General features: G+C 39.2%; 1 protein-coding gene and 1 long non-coding RNA gene across 4 annotated transcripts; both read right to left on the bottom strand.

Annotated features, from left to right (window-relative positions):
- Positions 1-1,112: 1,112 nt before the first annotated feature.
- COMMD8 (COMM domain containing 8) lies at positions 1,113-18,275 on the bottom strand. Of its 3 annotated transcripts, none has more exons than XM_086405921.1 (5): positions 18,129-18,275; positions 12,362-12,517; positions 8,015-8,167; positions 4,503-4,658; positions 1,113-3,474 (listed from the first exon to the last, which is right to left on the bottom strand). In XM_086405921.1, exons 2-5 carry the CDS (start codon positions 12,428-12,430, stop codon positions 3,454-3,456), a joined length of 399 nt encoding a protein of 132 aa, XP_086262047.1. In that variant the 5' UTR covers positions 12,431-12,517; positions 18,129-18,275; the 3' UTR covers positions 1,113-3,453. The 3 variants fall into 3 exon arrangements, with proteins under 3 accessions (XP_086262047.1, XP_086262046.1, XP_086262048.1); XM_086405920.1 differs by having other exon boundaries at positions 18,189-18,275; XM_086405922.1 differs by having other exon boundaries at positions 3,375-3,571; positions 18,189-18,275.
- Positions 18,276-18,400: 125 nt separating this feature from the next.
- Positions 18,401-18,716, bottom strand: LOC147370725 (uncharacterized). The gene is made up of 2 exons (XR_015165437.1): positions 18,622-18,716; positions 18,401-18,433 (listed from the first exon to the last, which is right to left on the bottom strand). It is a non-coding gene; the product is annotated as an uncharacterized LOC147370725 (long non-coding RNA).
- Between the last annotated feature and the right edge of the window lie 2,618 nt (positions 18,717-21,334).

Raw genomic sequence — 21,334 nt, 5'->3', positions numbered from 1 at the left:
CAAGGCATATATGTGATAAAATTTATATTCAGGCTATGTAAAAAATTTCCCCAAATTCAAAAATAAGAAAACAACCAAATTTTAAAATGGCAACAGATCTGAACAGAGACTTCACCAAAGATGCACAGATGACAAAAAAGCACATGGAAAAGACATTCAACATCATTAGCCATTAGGGAAAAGAATATTATTAAAACCACAATGAGATACCACAACACACCTATTCAGTTCAGTCAGTTCAGTTCAGTCGCTCAGTCGTGTCCAACTCTTTGCGCACGCCAGGCCTCCCTGTCCATCACCAACTCCCAGAGTTCACACAAACTCAAGTCCATCGAGTCGGTGATGCCATCCAGCCATCTCATCCTCTGTCGTCCCCTTCTCCTCCTGCCCCCAATCCCTTCCAGCATCAGAGTCTTTTCCAATGAGTCAACTCTTCACATCAGGTGGCCAAAGTACTGGAGTTTCAGCTTTAGCATCACTCCTTCCAAAGAACACCAAGGACTGATCTTCTTGCAGTCCAAGGGACTCTCACGAGTCTTCTCCAACACCACAGTTCAAAGGCATCAATTCTTCAGTGCTCAGCTTTCTTCACAGTCCAACTCTTACATCCATACTTGACCACTGGAAAAACCATAGCCTTGACTAGACGGACCTTTGTTGGCAAAGTAATGTCTCTGCTTTTGAATATGCTGTCTAGGTTGGTCATAACTTTCCTTCCAAGGAGTAAGCGTCTTTTAATTTCATGACTGCAATCACCACTTGCAGTGATTTTGGAGCCCCAAAAAATAAAGTCTGACACTGTTTCCACTGTTTCCCCAGCTATTTCCCATGAAGTGATGGGACCAGAAGTTGTGTTTTGTTTTGTTTTTTAACACACCTATTAGAACAGTTGAAATTAAAAAGACTGACCACACCAAGTGTTAGCAAGAAGGTGGAGGTGGAACTCTCATAGACTGTGGCATGCAATGTAAAATGGTAAAAATTAGTTTGGAATAGTTTGGAAGTTTCCTGAAAAGATAAACATACACTTACCACATGATCCAGCTATTTCACACCTAAGTATTTACTTCCAAAAGAAAGCATATGTCCATACAAAGACACATACAAGAATATTTACAGCATTCTGTGTATTTTAATAGCCAAAAATTGTAAACAATGAAAATATCCACTAACAGGTGAACAGATAAACAAATGATGGTGGAATTCTACAACAGAACAGTTCTCAAAAATAAAATGGAAATCAACTGATAAATGTTGCAATATGGATGAACTCAAAATCAAAATCAAAGAAGCGAGATTACACACAAAAAAGAACATGCTCTATGATTCTATTTAAATTCTGGAAAATGTGAACTAATCTATAGTGGCAGGAAGTAGATTAGTGGTTGTCTAGGAGTAAAGTGGGCAAGAAGCAAGGATTACAACAAAATAGGATGACACTTTCAGGAATGATTGGTTGCTCACCATCTTGATTGATGTGATGCTTTCCTGTGCTCACGTGCTCTGTCGTCTCCGACTCTTTGCAGCCCTGTGGACTGTAGCCCACCAGGTTCCTCTACCTGTCGTATTTCCCAGGCAAGAATACTGGAGTGGGTTGCCATTTCCTACTCCAGAAGCTTTCCTGGGTACGTATATGTCAAAACTGCTCAGACTGTCCACTTTAAATATGTGTAGTTTATTTTAGTCATATTTCAATAAAGTATTTAAATATGCTGATATAGTAAAATGTAGTGATAGGACTAAGAAGAGTAAGTTTTTTTTCCTTCTCAAAGGAAGGACTGTGTGGAGCGTTGAAATCCAGGACCTTAGATCAGTCAGTATTATTGGACGTGCTTGTCTGCAAGCTGTTACCGGTGGTGGTGGTGCTTTAGTCACTAAGTTGTATCTGACTTTTGTGACCCCATGGACTGTAGCCCACCAGGCTTCTCTGTCCGTGGGATTCTCCAGGCAAGAATACTGGAGTGGATTGCCATTTCCTTCTCCACTGTAACTTGTACATAACATCATAAGGAATTTGCTGCTGCTGCTAAGTCGCTTCAGTCATGTCCGACTCTGTGCGACCCCAGAGACGATAGCCCACCAGGCTCCCCCGTCCCTGGGATTCTCCAGACAAGAACACTGGAGTGGATTGCCATTTCCTTCTCCACTGTTACTGGTACACAGCATCATAAGGAATTTGCACAAGAAGGTAAATCAACTACTACCTCCCTAAGCACACTGGTTAGTTCAGCTGATTTTTTTTTTTTTTTTATGGCCAAAATTTCTCAATGAAAAAGCAGTATACTGAAGAACATTCTGGCACAAACTCCACATCTAATCACCAAGCTGTAACAAACAGTTCACAGAGTGGCATTATCTAGACCACACTCACATTTATTAATCTCCCTAAATCTATATATTCATCTGTATGAGAATAATAGGGATTGCTCTGGACACCTCAAGTAACAGTCTGATGCTCTAATGAGTTATAAAGCTTGCAAAACAGCAGGTGCCAATGATGCATCATACTGCATTATGTAGGAATTAATTTGAAAATACAGCAAAACATAAAGATAATATATTTTTATGTGCTCAGAATGCTCGTTTCTAAAGGTCACTGAAATTAAAAATGGTTTGCTTTCCAATGAAGTTGTTAACATCCAGAACTTCATTAAGTTTACACCCAAATAAGAATTCACAATAAACAGGAACCTATATAGTCTTAGCAGATATTGAAGTAATACAGTATATACTATACAGTGACACATATTCTTTTTATCAGAGCATAGTCTCCTGAACAGACACAGAAATGCAGAAGTAAGTAACAGTGTTGTTTTCACTTTTATCTATGCTCAAATATAATATTTTAGTTCCTAGAATTCAAAATTCAAAATTGTTCACCCAGATTCAGTTTTTTTTTTTCCTTCCAGTTCAAGTCTGGAGAGCTTCTCTATAAAATTTTACATTTTATAACTTATCCTTTGAAATATGAGAAAAGCATGGAATCTCCTGAGTTAGATGCAGCTTATACATTCTTTAAAAATTATTTTTAAAAAAATATCACAAGTGAACCACCAAATATATCCATAATAAACATCCTTGCTATTCACATAGTTCTTTAAGCAATATTCAAGTATATTTGTGCTTGTATGTTTACATTACTTTAGAGTCTATTTTTAGCTTACCATAAAACTCTATCTATAAAGCCTTTTCAAATATTTAACAAATGAAGCAAAACAGTCATTATGAAAATATAAACTGTGTTTACACCCTTTTCATCTTTCATGTTTTTATGCATTTCCTGTCAACCATATAATTTCCTTTTCTTTAGGGATGCTGATAAATTGTTGTCTTTGTAATCTCAACACTGCTGCTTTCTCAGCTGGCCATTCAGATTTTCTGAACACATGGTATTCTCTCTGTGCATCAGTTGTACCAGTGGAATCTGATAATGTTGGTATTCATCATTTCCAGTTATTTTAACTGCAGGACCACCTTCAAACACAAAATGGAGGAAGGGCAGCAATCAGATTATACCAGAATGATGCCAGTAGATGCTGAATGAGATGCTTTGAAATCTCTGAAGAAGGGCCTGGAGAATTGACAAGAATAACACAAAAAACACAGGCATGCAAGGATCCACGGTTCAGACTCATTCAACATTTACACCAGAACCTGCCACACACCCCTTCAGACATGCAGCCCCATCAAAAGGCAAGCCAGGCTACCAGTTTATTACTGGGCACGTGGACAAGTCATCAAGGCACTGTGATGCCCAAGTGACTGCAGAAGATGAAGTATACCGGGGTTTCAAAAAGATGGAGACAAGATGGGTCAGTGTCAAGAGAGGTGGAAAGAATAACTGACTTTAGTCCTTGAGACACAATCACTAGAGATGATGCTCAGCAAGAGGGAAAGGAACATACATAATGCAGATAAGTATTTTTTATGTCTTCACAGCAGCGGTTTCTACTGTTTAAATATCATTGTTCTCATTAGTTAAACATCAGAATTGTTACTGTTATTTAGCCATTCCTTTGTAAACGCAAAGCTTTTGGTCCTTCATTAGTTTGTCTCAAACTGATATTTTCGTAACTATAAATGATATTCTGTCTCCTGAGCTTAAATTATCTACCATTTGTCCAGTTAAATAAAACAATCTTTTCTTCAAAATCATAACTATTTTTAATCATTAAATCTCTTTAGAACTAGCTAATTTCACAGCCCCAAAATAAAAAAAAAAATTTTATCATTAATGGGGACTAGAGCAAAACAAATTTAGCTTTTATTCCTTAAAATATAACTACTGGACAAATTATGTTCTATTAATGCAAATCAATAATAAATGTAATATCTAAAATGAGAATGCAGAACATATCAACAAAACATCTTTTGTGCTTGACATAAAGTATCAGGAACAAAACAAACTTTAAATGGAAATGATTAGCTTTTCTTATATAGCTCCAGTGGTATCAATCAAAACGTAAACATTTTGAAGCACACAACAAAATTAAAACACATACCTTATTAGCTGCTTCCAAGGAATTTATTAGCTTCTGCAGCTCTTCTTTACTCATTTCAACAGAATATGGCTTGACTTCACCATTTTCTTTTACATCCAGATAAAGGTTTAAAAGTGGCATTTGTAATGAAGCAATCTTGTCACTAGAAAGTGCAAGCTGTTTAAAATGAGAAAAACAGTAATTAATAAGTAGTTTTAAAAAGGAATATACTAAAAATGCATCAGAGCTTACGAACAACACATTAAAGAAAAAAAGAGTACTCTTGTTTGCTATGAAGTACAGGGAAATATGAAAGGAATAAAGGAAATTAAACTCATGCCAAAGCAGCACATATCTGAACAGAAAAAGAAAGGAGAGTGAATGAAAGCAAGAACATAGTTTAGGGGCAACTAATTGGGATTTGTAGTAGGAGTAGATAGCTAGAGCAGTGCTATGGCTCAGAAGTACCAAAATGGGTCCAAGAAACAGAGAATTCTTAAAGAAGTGTAATGACACCAAGAGGACAAAAGTCCACATACAAAGATAAAACTAAAAACATGGTGCAGCTCAGAAATTAAGATGTGTAAATAATGAGCAGTTAACTCTCCATTAAACTAATGACAAATGTTATCAAGATACCACCTTCGATTAGAGTCAGTCAACAAAAATATGACACTTTTCCCTCTTACACTCTGTCTAAAATCAGTAGCTGAGAGGAAATGGAAGAACCAAATGTTTATGATACTGAAGCTTTTTGAAGCAAGCATCATAGTTTCACTGGCAGATGGCAAAGAGAAACTCAATTTTCCTGGAATTTGAGCCAGGAACCCATAATAACTGAATTTTGGAGTGCCAGCACTTGTAAAAATTGACTGGGGCAATGGTAAAGGACTCCTTCTGTGTGGTACATACACTGCTGCCGCTGCTGCTAAGCTGCTTCAGTCGTGTCCGAATCTGTGCGACCCCATAGACAGCAGCCCACCAGGCTCCCCCATCCCTGGGATTCTCCAGGCAAGAACACTGGAGTGGGTTACCATTCCTTCTCCAATGCATGAAAGTGAAAAGTGAAAGTGAAGCCGCTCAGTCGTGTCCGACTCTTAGCGACCCCATGGACTCCATGCAGCCCACCAGGCTCTTCCGTCCATGGGATTTTCCAGGCAAGCGTACTGGAGTGGGGTGCCATTGCCTTCTCCGGGTACATACACTATAGGACCAAATAAACCTTCACACAACTCCTCCATTTTCTCTCTCCAAAATACAGGACTCACCATATCTGAGATTTGAAAGTATCAGCTTCAGGTTGCCCACCTCATTGTTAATTCTCTTCAGTATTTCCAATACGTGGTTTCTTAGCCTATGCTTGAGTACCAGCAATGAGGATGAGTGTGCTAACTCAAAAAGAGATTAGAATGATTTTCAGACACTCATGGAATGAGTGAGTGAAGTCGCTCAGTCATGTCTGACTCTTTTCGACCCCGTGGACTGTACCCCACCAGGCTCCTCCGTCCATGGGGATTCTCCAGGCAAGAATACTGGAGTGGGTTGCCATTTCCTTCTCCAGGGGATCTTCCCGACCCAGGGATTGAACCCAGATCTCCCGAATTGCAGGCATACACTTTAACCTCTGAGCCACCAGGGAAGCCCCAGGGGGTTAGATTATTATTTCTTAGGTTGAAATTATTGCATTGCATATACTTTAGCCTTGTCCTATCCCCCAAAGCCACAAAGCACATATCTATTCCTTCATCCACATGTCTTAAAACTTCATTTAATTAAATTTATTATAACTCTAATGTTGTTATACATGTTTTAGAAGTCCACAGTGCAAGTTAACACAAAAGATGTAATTTTAATTATCTGTGATACATTTTTAAGAAAATGTATCTCAAAAACACATTTTAGATATCAGTTCAGTTCAGTCGCTCAGTAGTGTCCGACTCTTTGCAACCCCATGAATTGCAGCAAGCCAGGCCTCCCTGTCCATCACCAACTCCCAGAGTTCATTCAAACTCATGTCCATCGAGTCGGTGATGCCATCCAGCCATCTCATCCTCTGTTGTCCCCTTCTCCTCCTGCCCCCAATCCCTCCCAGCATCAGAGTCTTTTCCAACGAGTCAACTCTTCACATGAGGTGGCCAAAGTACTGGAGTTTCACCTTCAGCATCATTCCACCATCATTCCTTCCATTCTGAAGAAATCCCAGGGCTGATCTTCAGAATGGACTGGTTGGATCTCCTTGCAGTCCAAGGGACTCTCAAGAGTCCCCTCCAACACCACAGTTCAAAAGCATCAATTCTTCCGCGCTCAGCCTTCTTCACAGTCCAACTCTCACATCCGTACGTGACCACAGCCTTGACTAGACGGACCTTTGTTGGCAAAGTAATGTCTGCTTTTGAATATGCTATCTGCTGCTGCTGCTGCTAAGTCGCTTCAGTCGTGTCCAACTCTGTGTGACCCCATAGACGGCAGCCCAGCAGGCTCCCCCACCCCTGGGATTCTCCAGGCAAGAACACTGGAGTGGGTTGCCATTTCCTTCTCCAATGCATGAAAGTGAAAAGTCAAAGTGAAGTCGCTCAGTCATGTCCGACTCTAAGCGACCCCATGGACTGTGGCCCACCAGGGTCCTCCGTCCATGGGATTTTCCAGGCAAGAGTACTGGAGTGGGGTGCCATTGCCTTCTCCTTTGGTCATAACTTTCCTTCCAAGGAGTAAGTGTCTTTTTAATTTCATGGCTGCAATCACCATCTTCAGTGATTTTGGAAACCAAAAAAATAAAGTCTGCCACTGTTTCCACTGTTTCCTCATCTATTTCCCATGAAGTGATGGGACCAGATGCCATGATCTTAGTTTTCTCAATGTTGAGCTTTAAGCCAACTTTTTCACTCTCCTCTTTCACTTTCATCAAGAGGCTTTTTAGTTCCTCTTCACTTTCTGCCATAAGGGTGGTGTCATCTGCACATCTGAGGTTATTGATATTTCTCCTGGCAATCTTGATTCCAGCTTGTGCTTCTTCCAGCCCACCATTTCTCATGATGTACTCTGCATGTAAGTTAAATAAGCAGGGTGACAACATACAGCCTTGACGTACTCCTTTTCCTATTTGGAACCAGTCTGTTGTTCCGTGTCCAGGTCTAATTGTTGCTTCCTGACCTGCATATAGGTTTCTCAAGAGGCAGGTCAGGTGGTCTGGTATTCCCATCTCTTGAAAAATTTTACACAGTTTATTGTGATCCACACAGTCAAAGGCTTTGGCATAGTCAATAAAGCAGAAATAGATGTTTTTCTGGAACTCTCTTCCTTTTCCCATGATCCATATTAGATATATAATATTACAAAAAAATAACGTATTCAAAAAGTGAAACAGAAAGTATTCTCCTCCTGAAAACACTCCTGTCTGACTCTTTTCGACTCCATGGTCTGTAGCCCACCAGGCTCCTCTGCTCATGGGATTCTCCAGCAAGAATACTAGACTGGGTTGCCATTTCCTTCTCCAAATAAAAAATATAAATACTCACAAATAAATATATTCTCACCTTTATCTGCCAATCAAAATCCTGTAGTCGTGCAGAGGAAATATCAACTATTTCTTCCAACAGAGTCTTCTTGATTTCATCTTTCCTACTTTTTAAGCATTTCATGATAGCTTCTTGATGAGATGAATTCAACTGATTCAACTGTTGAGATATCTATGCAAATAAAAATAAATGGTTAGAAAATAAGTGAAAAGGCCTTTCTGTTTAAAATGTAAACAACAGTTACATTGTCATTTCATATAATCTTTAAAATGGTAGTAAATGGGGAAAAAGTACTACTATGACTATAAAAAGAATAAGATGAGGATGCATAACTAGGAAACAAGAAGTTTTAACAAGGTTTTGTAAAACAGAAAGGAAAAGGGCTGACTGATGAACCAACATGGGAGTGAATACATTGGAAACCACTAAAGCTAATTTACCGATATTAACATATTAGACAAAATAGACTTTAAGGCAAGAAGACTTACAAGAAATAGAACAAGATAGTACTGGGGTTGTTCAACAGAAATACACAACAATCATAAATTTGTGTGCACCTAATAACGTGGCCTCAAAATATATAAAGCAGCAAAACTTGGCAGAAAAAGCAAAACGGGTAAATCAAGTTTCACAGAGACGCTGACCCACCTCTCAGTAATGGATGGGAAGAGAAAGCACTGTAAAGACACAGCACTGAGAAACACTTCTACTTAACCTAACTGCACACAGAGCACTACACCCTACAACTGAAAAATACATATCATCTTCTCATGTATATGGAACATTACCCAAAAGTGAACCATATGCTGAGCCATGTCACAAACCACAACAGATTTCAAAGAATTGGAATCATAGTAATTATATTTTTGAGTCATTGTGTAATTAAATAAGAACTGAACAAAACTTATTCAAATATTTTACAATTAAGCAGCATGGTAACACAGTACTAAGTGATGCAAGAAGTAAATCTTGCATAAACTCTTTCATAGGAAAAAGAAAAGAAAGTAAACAACAACAACTTCCTAATTCATTCCACAAGATGGGAATAAAACCTGGTATTTTGATAAAAACATTATAGGCAAAAAATTATGGGCCAAGATTACTCAACTATAGATGAAAAAAATCCTAATGAAATACTGGCAAATCAAAACAAAATAAAAAAGAATAATATATCATGACCAAGTTGGATTTATTTTGGTAAGGTTACTTTAACATTCAAAAATCAGTGTAAGGCATCACATTAACAAAATAAAGGCACAGATATAAATTCAGGAAAAAAAGAATTTTATAAAATTCAATACCTACTAATTCTCAGCAAAGTAAGAATCGGCGGAAGCTTCTTTAATCTAATCATTGATACCAATAAAATCATACAGCTAACATATTAAATTGTGAAATAATGAACACATACATTCTCCCTTAAGTCAGACAAGGCACTGGTTTTTTCCTTCTTTTCTAAAACTGTTCTGAAGACATTAGGCAGTGCAATAAGAGGGAAAAAAGAAATAAAAACTATTAAAATTGAAAAAGAAAATGATTACATACCAAAAAAATTCCCCCTCAAATTTATAAACCATTATATATAGTAGATAGGGGTTTCCATGGTGGCTCATATGATAAATAATTTGCCTGAAATACAGGAGACTTGGGTTTGATCCCTGGGTCAGGAAAATACTCTGGAGAAGGGAATGGTTACCCACTCCGGTATATCTTGCCTAGAAAATTCCATGGACAGAGAAGCCTGGTGGGCTACAGTCCACGGTGTCGCAAAGAGTTGGACAAGACTGAGCAACTTACACTTCTATATAGTAAATAAATTTAAAAAGATTGTTGGACACAGAGTAAGTATACAAAAATCAACTTGGGTTTCCACATACTAGCAATATGCAATTGGAGAACAAAATTTAAGAACATCCAAAACATCAGTTACTTAGAAATAAATACAACAAAACATTTGTGAGACCTCTACACTGAGAACTACAAAATATGAGAGAGAAACTGAAGCTAATCTAAATAAATAAAGGTAATACCAAGTTCATAGATCAGAAGGCTCAATACTGTTGTCAATTCTCTCCAAAATAGTCTAGAGACTCAGTGCAACCCATGCTATGGACTTAATGTCACCTCAAAATTCATATTAAAACTCTGACCCTCAAGATGGGATCAGTTCCCTTGTAAGAAACATCAGAGAGTTTGCTCCCTCTCTCTCTGCACCTGCCCCTCGCCCCCCACAGCCATCAGAGGACACAGTGAGAAGGCAAAAATCTTCAGCAAGGAAAAAGCCCGCCCTCATCAGGGACCAGAATCAGCCAGTGCCTTAATTTTGTACTCCCTAAACTCTAGAACTGTGAGAAATTAATTCCTATTATTTAAGCTACCCATTTTAAGGTATTTTGTTGTGGCAGCCCAAGCTAATACTCTCCATCAAAATTTCAGCAGGTGTTTTGGTTAAAATTGACTGATTTTAAAATGTACCTGAAACTATGGAGGATATAGAAAAATCAAAGCTATCTTGAAGAAATATAAGGTTGAAGGTCTTCTACTATCAGATATCAAAATTTAATGTAATGCAGCTCTAATTCTACAGTAATTTAAGCCATTGTGATATGGGTAAATACAAGCAAACAGACTAATGGAGTAGAAAAAGAGTCCAGATACAGACCCAAACATTATGGTCACCTGCATTTCCAAGAAAGGCTGCACAGCAATTCTATGGGGGTAAGGACGGTCATTTCAACAAGTGGATATCATATGGAAAAATCTTAGCTTGATACTTACTCCATATACAAATAGTAATTCAAATATATCACTGACATAAATAAAAGCTAAAACAATCAAACTGCTACAAAAAAATATATGAAAATGTTTTCATGATTTTGGCACAAACATTCCTTAAACACAGTATTAACATCACTAACCATCAAAAGAAAATATTGACAAATTGGACTTGATTAAAATTCAGAACTTCTATTCACCAAAAGACACTATGAAGAGACTAAAAAGACAAGCAACATAATAGAAGATATTTAAAATACATATATCCAACGAAGAACTCATATTCAGAATATCATCCAAATCAAAATGATAAATATATATAACTTCATTTTTCCCCAAGTGGGAAACCTACACAAACATGCCCAAATTACTTTTGACAAAGGTACAAAGGAAGTTTAATGGAAAGATACCCCATGACCCTGCAGTTTTACTTTAAGACTGAAAAGCTGACCAATTTGTATATAACAAGACACATACAAAATGTTTGCAGCAGCAGTATTCATAATAATGAAAGAGGCAATGATCCAACTGGTCATCCGTAGGGAGACAGAAAATAAGTCTTACTAATGCCTCTCATCAAATACTACAAGGAGATGAAACACATAAACCAGATCAATACTTTTCAACATTGATAAATCTAAAACACAGTATTGCCGAAAAAATTATAAATGGATACATACATTACCACTCACAAGTTATACATTTAAACAGCTCAAATGATTGTATGTATTGCTTAAAGATGCAAACATTCATACATTAGAGAATATGAAACATGCATACAAATTCAATAGTGGTTTTTTCTATTGGGAGGGTGATATTTAGATGTATCTATAATGCCTTATTTCTAAAACACACACACACACACACACACAAACCTGAAATACATAAAGTAAAATGTTAACAGTTGTTTAATTGTGGTAATGAGAACATAGGTATCAGTTATATACCTTTTAATTTTCTTCCACATGATTTAAATGTTTCACAATTTAAAATAAGACAACCAATCAGGAACAAAAGTACAAAAACCCAAAACTTCCACAGATTTTTCCACTTACAATTAGGTGTTTTTTTTGGTGCTCAGCTTTCTTTATAGGCCAACTCTCACATCCATACATGACTACTAAAAAAACCATAGCTTTGGCAAAACCAATACAATATTGTACAGTAATTAACCTCCAATTAAAATAAATTATTAGGTTTTTATTGCTATTGCAAAGAGTCGGACACAACTGAGCGACTGAACTGAACTGATTTTATACACTTGGACCTCCTGGTGGCTCGGATGGTAAAGAATCTGCCTGCAATGCCGGAGAGACATGCGTTTAATCCCTGGGTCGGGGAGATCCCCTGGAGAAGGGAACGGCTACCTACTCCAGTATTCTTGCCTGGAGAATTCCATGGGCAGAGCAGCCTTGCGAATTAAAGGCCATGGGGTCACAAAGAGTCAGATATGACTGAGTGACTAACACTGTCACTTTTCATTATACACTTACTGAGGATGTATTACACGGTACCCTAAACACCAAAATAATAATAATAAAAAAACCTGAACATGAATTATCAAGGTATCAAAATCTGGAGCAAAGTTACCTCTTCATCAGATAAATTTTTACCAACTACAGCTTTGAAAAAGGTGGTAATGTCTTCTAGAACATGCATCCATTCTGTTGAATCCCAAACACTGTGATAATCCTGGTAGAGAGGATAAGTTCGGCCACAAATGCCATCAATTATTTTGTGAAGAAGCTAGAGAAAAAAAACAAGAGAGAGTAATAAATGCAATTATAAGTAAAATTATAAAACAGATTTATCTTCCTTGTAGCAAATAAATGTTATTGGCAGAAGTTCATGTTATCTGCAGAAAAGCTGAGGCTGAAAAGCAACTATCTTTAACATTATTTTGTTAACTAAAAGTCAGAGCTACACACACACACACACACACACACACACACAGACTTTCCATAATTTTGTCCACCTTAAAATAACTTTACAGATACGCTGTTGTTTCTCCAATGTTCCTAAAAGGAAGATGGTGAGTGCAGCAGTTTCTCCTTGGGATTCCTTAGACTTTATATTTATACCAATAACCAAAAAACAAGGTATGAGTCTTAGAGCAAAGTCTTTCAACTGTAAATCTACAAACCATCCACACTTCTTTCGGTCCACTCCAAAAAACCCCTCATTGACTTACTTTCTCTTTTTCACATTTCTTTCTCTCTGCCCTAGCTTAATGCCAGCAATGGAAATCCTAACACATATATAACTGAACATGTGATTAAGTCTGTGGCTTTTGGAACAAAACTGGCTAGTCTGAATCTTATTCCCACTATTTACTAGTTTTGCCAAGTTACTTACAGATTCTTTGCTGTTTCCTCATGTGTAAAACGATGATATCATCTACTCCCATAATGTTGTTTTAAGGACTGAAGAAGGATACATGCAAATCACTTGGCACACTCCTGACATTAAACATTGCTTCCCATTGTTATCCTCCTCCTTTTTACTAGTTGTAATTATCATCATCACTATTACTACTGGTACTAACATATATCATAACATCCACACCTCTAACATATATTACCTGAGTACTACTGTATCAGCACTACTCTAGGCAAGTGATCAATACGTTTTCTTTCTCAAAGAGATATTTGTGTGTTGTAAGAAGAGTACCTGAATCCAAATAACTTGGAAATGCATTTAAACAGCAAGGAGGCTTCCAACTCTTTTCTCCTGGATCATGTTCCAGTGCATTTTAAGCAAAAACTCCTTCTCTGTAACACCATACTTTTTGGAACAGAGATGACTAATTGGTGACCCTAATTCCAGATGATGGCTAATGCACTATGTGAACAAAATTTTATTTACCATAAATTAACGAAAAACATTTTCAATTTAAAATCATTCAAAATTCTCTACCTACACTTCACCTTATTCCAAACTGTCCCCAATGCTAAAGTAAAACCCAGAACTCAAATTGAAAACTAAGAGCACTATGTTTTTGGAACATAATCTTTTTAATTAATTCACAAATATGTAATGAGCACTTCATTCCAGTTATTAAACAAGTTAATGCAAATACAAAGAAAAAATAACTATAATAGCTAGCATTTATAGAGCCCTAATTATATACCAAACACTGTGCTGATCTTCACTACAACCCTGTGAAGTAAGTCTTGCTATTACGCCCATTTTAAAAATGAGGAAACTGAGGATAAATAAGATAAGGTCCTATCATATCAGAGCCTCAGGCCATTAGAGAAAACTAATATAATCAATAAGTATATGCAATTTAGGATGACAGGCGTTATAATTAAAGTTTACAGAGGGTACAAAGGAGCACAGAAGAGAAAAGTATGTCTTAAAATAATGAATAGTTAGCCAAACAGGAGCAGGGTATTTCTAGTCACAACAGCTGCACGTTGACAGGATAAAAGTGTAAAACCGCATGGCACAGTTTGGGAGATGGCAGCATACAAAGCTGGAGAGGTGGCAGAGACCAAACCATAAAGGAGCCTTGTATACAATGCAGAAGAGCCCAGACCGTTATCTGTGTTCAACAGGGAAGCAACCTCTTCATATATTTGCATTCAGTTCAGTTCAGTCGCTCAGTCGTGTCCAACTCTTTGCGACCCCATGAATCGCAGCATGCCAGGCCTCCCTGTCCATCACCAACTCCTGGAGTTCACTCAGACTCACGTCCATCGAGTCGGTGATGCCATCCAGCCATCTCATCCTCTGTCGTCCCCTTTTCCTCCTGCCCCCGATCCCTTCCAGCATCAGTCTTTTCCAATGAGTCAACTCTTCGCATGAGGTGGCCAAAGTACTGGAGTTTCAGCTTCAGCATCATTCCTTCCAAAGAAATCCCAGGGCTGATCTCCTTCAGAATGGACTGGTTGGATCTCCTTGCAGTCCAAGGGACTCTCAAGAGTCTTCTCCAACACCACAGTTCAAAAGCATCAATTCTTTGGCGCTCAGCTTTCTTCACAGTCCAACTCTCACATCCATACATGACGACTGGAAAAACCATAGCCTTGACTAAACGGACTTTGTTGGCAAAGTAATGTCTCTGCTTTTGAATATGCTATCTAGGTTGGTCATAACTTTTCTTCCAAGGAGTAAGCGTCTTTTAATTTCATGGCTGCAGTCACCATCTGCAGTGATTTTGGAGCCCAAAAAGATAAAGTCTGACACTGTTTCCCCATCTATTTCCCATATTTGCATTATGTTTCCATAAATCTGCCAGCAGGTCAGGAGATACAAGGAAAGAAAAGGGCAAGAGGGTGAGTCCAAAGGCCCCCCACTTCCATTTACTTACCAGCAAGAGATTAAAAGGGAGGTGATAAAATTGTTAGGGACACTCAAACTGGAGGCAGCAGAGAGGTAAAGGAGATCTGAAAAGGAGATACTCAGAATTTCAGGTTGAATGACAAGAAGTGGTGGTATCACAAACCAAATTTGAGGCTACAGCCACAGGAGGAGAAAGTTAGGGAGAAAGACAAGAGCTAAGCCAAGTATATACTGAATTTGAGGTACCTGTGGGTGTATCTAAGCAGAAGCCTGATACTCAGAAGAGATTTTTCGATCCAGAGATTCAGGAGTCATCCACATACCTGGCAGTGAAGGTTATGGGCCTATCTAAGTAGTATGCAGGTAGGATGAAGACAGGAGCAGAAAGCTAATACAAGACTCAGAGTCAACAGATCTGAGCATCTGTTTCCACTTTGCCACTTACTAGTTTGACAGCTTTGGGTACGTTACCCAAACCCTCTACATACATTTCAGTTTTCTCATTTGTACAGTCAGAGAAGAGTTAAGATCTTTTTTTTTATCCTGGCAAGATAAGTAAGTTTATTACTATCTCCTCCACACTATTCCCATTATAAACGGAACAAAGGAAAAAGAAAGGCAGAGATTTGGGGCTTATAAAAGCTGGATACCACATAGCCCTCTATCACATTAGCAGGCTAAGCCCTCGTCCCCAACCTTCATCCACTGTAAATGAAACAGATTTGGGATTTATTCAAAATTACGTATCATAGAAACTAAAAGCCAGCCCACCAGAGCCTGGGATCCAGATCTTGGTCACAATAATAAAGCTGAATTTAGTAAACATTAATTGACTCCTTCCTTTAGCAAATACTGATTAAGAACCCACCTGGGGCCAGACATAATTCTCAAGAACCAGGTATATAAACAAAGTATCTACCCTGAAGGAGTTCAGAATGAGAGAGACTAGTGGCAAGAGGACCAGTTAGGAAGTTGTGTTTAAGGAAGACTTGATTAGGCTGGAACTGCTGGGGAACAGAAAAAGATGGGAGTAAGCATCAGTTCAGTTCAGTTCAGCTGCGTCCGACTCTTTGCAACCCCATGAATCACAGCACGCCAGGCCTCCCTGTCCATCACCAACTCCCAGAGTTCACTCAGACTCATGTCCATCGAGTCAGTGATGCTATCCAGCCATCTCATCCTCTGTCGTCCCCTTCTCCTTCTGCCTCCAATCCCTCCCAGCATCAGAGTCTTTTCCAATGAGTCAACTCTTCACATGAGGTGGCCAAAGTACTGGAGTTTCACCTTCAGCATCATTCCACCATCATTCCTTCCATTCTGAAGAAATCCCAGGGCTGATCTTCAGAATGGACTGGTTGGATCTCCTTGCAGTCCAAGGGACTCTCAAGAGTCTTCTCCAACACCACAGTTCAAAAGCATCAATTCTTCCGCGCTCAGCCTTCTTCACAGTCCAACTCTCACATCCATACATGACCACAGGAAAAACCATAGCCTTGACTAGACGGACTTTGTTGGCAAAGTAATGTCTCTGCTTTTGAATATGCTATCTAGGTTGGTCATAACTTTTCTTCCAAGGAGTAAGCGTCTTTTAATTTCATGGCTGCAGTCACCATCTGCAGTGATTTTGGAGTAAGCATAGTAACATATTAATAATAATACAAAGCATGAGTCAGTTCTCTGAAGTCAGAGGGCAAAGGACCACAGCTCCCAGAGCTCAAGCTGAAACTCTATTTTGCATACATTGCCTTTTTTTTTTTTTAACAGGGCTGGCAAATTTCTTTTGAGTCTCATACTTGGGGCACCAAGGGTTTTTTAACTTGAAAGTTCAAGGGAGAAAAAACACTTCTCAGTTAGATTTTCCTCTTACAGTAACCACTGGGTTTTCTTCCGTTCACAGTTCACAGACAAAATTTCGTTGTATGTATTTACTGTCTCCACATTTCTCTCACCCTTCAAACTAAAAATCTGCTGCTGTCAAGAACAATTATAAACTGCCAGTACCTTCGGTATTAAGGCTAAACCCAGGAGTATAGTACACAGAGGCTCCTGACTGCTCCTCACTTGTTCAGCCACAGTCTCCCTGCTCTACTTCTCACTCTTAACTTTGGCCTCTAAAACTACAGCAGGTCCTAAAGCTCCCCGGGGGCTGCCTTTCTTCTAGTCTTCATAAGTGCTGTCCCTTGGCCTGAAACACTCTCTCCCCTCAGCCCATCTGGTTCCTACTCATCCTTCAGGAACTCAACGTAGAAACCTAGGCAGATGCTCTAGAAAATGTTCCCTTGCCCCTTCTAACCAGAGTTGCTACCCCTCCTACAAACTGATTACTAGATAACTCATTAATTCAGTTATCCATTTATTCAGTTTGGTTTCCTCATTAGTTGACAAGGTCCACCAGGGTATAGGCTGTCTCATTCACCATTTTACCTTATCCCATAGGGCATTAAGCACATAGTTCAGTGAAGAGTTGGCTTAACAAGTGAATAAGGCTGCTTTTTTCCAGATTCTCGTAAACTAGGTTCCTTCCTAGACTGGAGGGGGCAACGTATATGTCACGTCTTGAAGTACGGTCCACCTTGGACCATCCTACCTGTAAGTGTCCCAGTCTGGGGTAACACTTACCAGTTTTTTCTGCCACCCACAAAGAATTACGGCCTGCCTCTCTAGGTCGCCACGGTATTCCCAGCACCTAGCACCAGTGTTCCTGGTGCATGGGGAATGCTGAATGAATGAATGAAACATATACAAGAGGTTGTAAACCACCCCCTCCAGCTTTCAAGCTGGCGACTGCGCACTCCCCAGTCCAGGGTCACTTGGTCCCGGCCGCTCCCGGGAACGGATAAGTGGTCCCCGCTAGGGTGCGGGCGCGGCCCGGTGGGCGTCTGCGTGCAAAACCCCTGGAGGGGCCGCTGGAAGCCAAAGGCCCGAGCCTAAGCTCGTCCCAAGCCTAGGAATTCTCCACTCTCCAGAGAACACGGGGTGGGGCGAGGGAGCACCCAAAATCACACCAGGTCCTCTTCCCCTCCCCGGGAAGCCGGCGCGAGCCTCCCAAAGGCATTGGGATGAGGCCTACCCGTCACGCCAAGCCTTCCAGGAGCCTGGCCCGCGCAGCCGGCCCCTGCGCCCTCCTCACCTGCAAGCCCCGCTCTGCGGGAAGCTTCTGCAGCCGCCACAAGGGTGTCCCCTCTTCCGGCTCCATCCCTGCGAGAAGCTCGGGGCTGGGTCACATGACCAGTCTCGGCGTAAGAAGTGCTACGGCTCGTCCACGTGATCAGCCGGACGGGTGGGCTGGGCGGGCTCGGAAACGCTGGAGCCTTTGTGCGCGTGCGCAGAGGTGGAGGCTTCGCTTTCTCCGTAATCAAAGAAAATCCTTTAAGCCTGCGGCAACATTGGTTAAACACACATTACAATGAAGATGCATTCTCAAATCTCTCAGAGCAATTTGGCAACTTTATTCAGAGTTAAACTTTCTATGCACACTTAGAATGCAAAATAAGGGTAACTACATTTGGAAGGCAAATTGATTTGGAAAGTATCCTGATTTGGAAGGTCAATTTGCCTCCTACCGTGCGCGAGGTTCTTCATAGATTATCCTATGAAGTTACTATTTTCATCCTTATTTCCAAATAACAAGACCAGAGAAGTTACTAGGGTTGTCAGATTTAGCAAATAAAAATACCAAATTCCCAGTTAAACATGAAATTTCAGATAATATTTTCTTATAAGTGTGTCTTAAATATTGTATGGGACATACACTAAAAAAATATTCTTTATCTAAAATTTAACCAGGCATCTTGTATTTTATCTGTCAACCCTAAAAGTCCCCCCAAAATCCGAGCTAAGACCTCAGCCTGAAGTAAATGAAATCAGATTCTAGAGCCAGACTCAAAGTTGGACTAAACCTAAAACCCAGAGCACCTGTGATTACTCTCATTATAGCTTTTACTTACGCTGGAGAATTCGATAATAAATAAGGTAGCCTCTGCGAGCCAGAAGTTTCCAGGAGCACAGTAAATAAGAGACAGAAACAGGAATTACAATCTAAACAATAGCAAAAGTGGTGCAAGCTGCTAAAGCATACCACTGGAAAGTATTTTAATCTGTGGATTATACAGAAGAAGAACTACTCAATGACATCCTTCAAAGGTTAGCACAAAGGCTCTTTCTCTACTTTATGCCCACCTCTTGAATTTCACGGCTGTCTCTCTCTTTCAAAACTTAGCACTTTCTAGTTCTTAATATAGGTAGACATATATAACCTTCATTGTCCTAGCTGAAACATAATTATCTTAACACACTTTGTCTTTATGCACAGGTGCTCCCCAAGTAATAGCTGATAAGTCAGAAAGAATCTGGAAAATGGGCTCATATCCATCAATTAGTAAGTCTTCTGAGTGTGGGATCTGTTTCCTAAAAAAAAAAAAAAAAAAAAAGACTAAATTTTATATGTTGTAACAGAATAAAAATATTTATCAAGCATCTACTATATACCAAAAAAATTATATATTTCATATTATTAATCTTCCCTACAACTTTGTGTTGTAGATACTGTCCCAGTTTTAAAAATGAGGACCCAATATTGGTGACATAATACCAACCCTGTTCAAGGTCACAAAGGTGGTACTCATAACCTATTATGTATCCATGGACTGATAAGTCCTATGACCTTGAGTTATAATCCTAATGGCATAGAATAAAAAGCAATATTATAAATATAAAATATCAGTGAAACTTTGAAACAGCATTCCCACGTACTGCTGTTGAAAATATAGATTAGTAACATTTTTCTGGAGGGTTGTGATTGCATATATAAAGCCTTCAAAATGTACCTACTCTTGGACCCAAGAATTCCAGTTTTAGAAATATAAGACAGAAATGTTTCACTCTGAGGATATTGGTCTGTTAGTTACTATAGTAATAAATTATTGGTCTAATAAATTACAATGCAGCATAAAAATCCACAAAAAAATGATCATGTAGAAAAATCTTTGGTAAATTTGCTTGCTCTACACTACTGGGAAAAAAGTTTAGTTTCAAAACTACTTGTACTGTACAATGGTATGGTATGTACAGTATATGGTATGGCATGGATACTTGTAGTGTATAAATTCCTGGCATAGGAGTATACTAAATATTAGTTATGGTGATCTTTCATTTTGGGGATTATGGGTGACTTTCACTTTTAGTTTTTCTAAACTTTTAATCAAAAGTTTTATTTAAAGTGTTTTAATGGTAACTATGATAAATTATAATTCCATCTATTCCCTTTAATTTTGCCTTGAAAATTAGCCAAATCTTACCAGAACTTATCCTCTTCTTTCAGCATCTTGCTAAATACCACCAGTATACCTTGATAGTAATGTTTTCCGATCTCGTTGCCTAGAACAGTCTCAGTTGGCTCAGATTCTGCCTTCCAGATTTTCAAAGGCACTGCATAACATGAATCATAGCTTTTCAGCCTGCCGCCATCCACTAACCATAAATCGAATATTCTAGCTTATGTTACAGTACCTCCGGGGTCTTCCCAGGTGGTGCCAGTGGTAAAGAACCCACCTGCCAGTGCAGGAGACAGTAAGAGACTCAGGCTCAATCCTTGGGTCGGGAAGATCCCCTGGAGGAGGGCATGGAAACCCACTCCAGTATTCTTGCCAGAAGAATCCAATGGACAGAGGAGCCTGGCACGCTACAGTCCATAGAGTCTCAAAGAGTGAGACACCACTGAAGCAACTTACACACATGTATAGTACTTCCCGCTCCTCATACCGATTTCTGCCTTTGTCAGAGTAGGTTAATTACTTTAACAAAACAACACCAAAATGTTAGTAGTTTATCATAATATTTACTTATTTCTTCCTAAATGTATGTCAGTTTAATACAGGTATAGGTGGTTAGGTGGCTCTTTTATTCTCTAAGACCTCAGTTCTGTCTATTCAATCAATGGGAAAAGAGCATATGAAAGATCACTGGAGTGGGTTGCCATTTCCTTCTCCAATGCATGAAAGTGAAAAGTGAAAGTGAAGTCTCTCAGTCGTGTCCGACTCCTAGCGACCCCATGGACTGCAGCCTGCCAGGCTCCTCCGTCCATGGGATTTTCCAGGCAAGAGTACTGGAGTGGGGTGCCAGTGCCTTCTCAAGAAAGATCATAAAGGAAATGTTTATGTGCCAGATTTAGAAATAGGAAGCATCATTTCTACCCATTTCTGTTAGCCAGAACCCACCCAGTTTCATGGCAACAGTTAACTGTAAGAGAATCTGGAAAATATAGTTTAGCTGTGTGCC

This window comes from Bos grunniens, chromosome 6, assembly GCF_055505025.1.
Source record: "Bos grunniens cultivar Pamir isolate PY7600 chromosome 6, Bosgru_T2T1.0, whole genome shotgun sequence".
NCBI classification, from domain to species: Eukaryota; Metazoa; Chordata; class Mammalia; order Artiodactyla; family Bovidae; genus Bos; species Bos grunniens.
The sequence above is the reverse complement of the archived record's forward strand: the minus strand, read 5'-3'. Positions and strand labels throughout refer to the sequence as shown.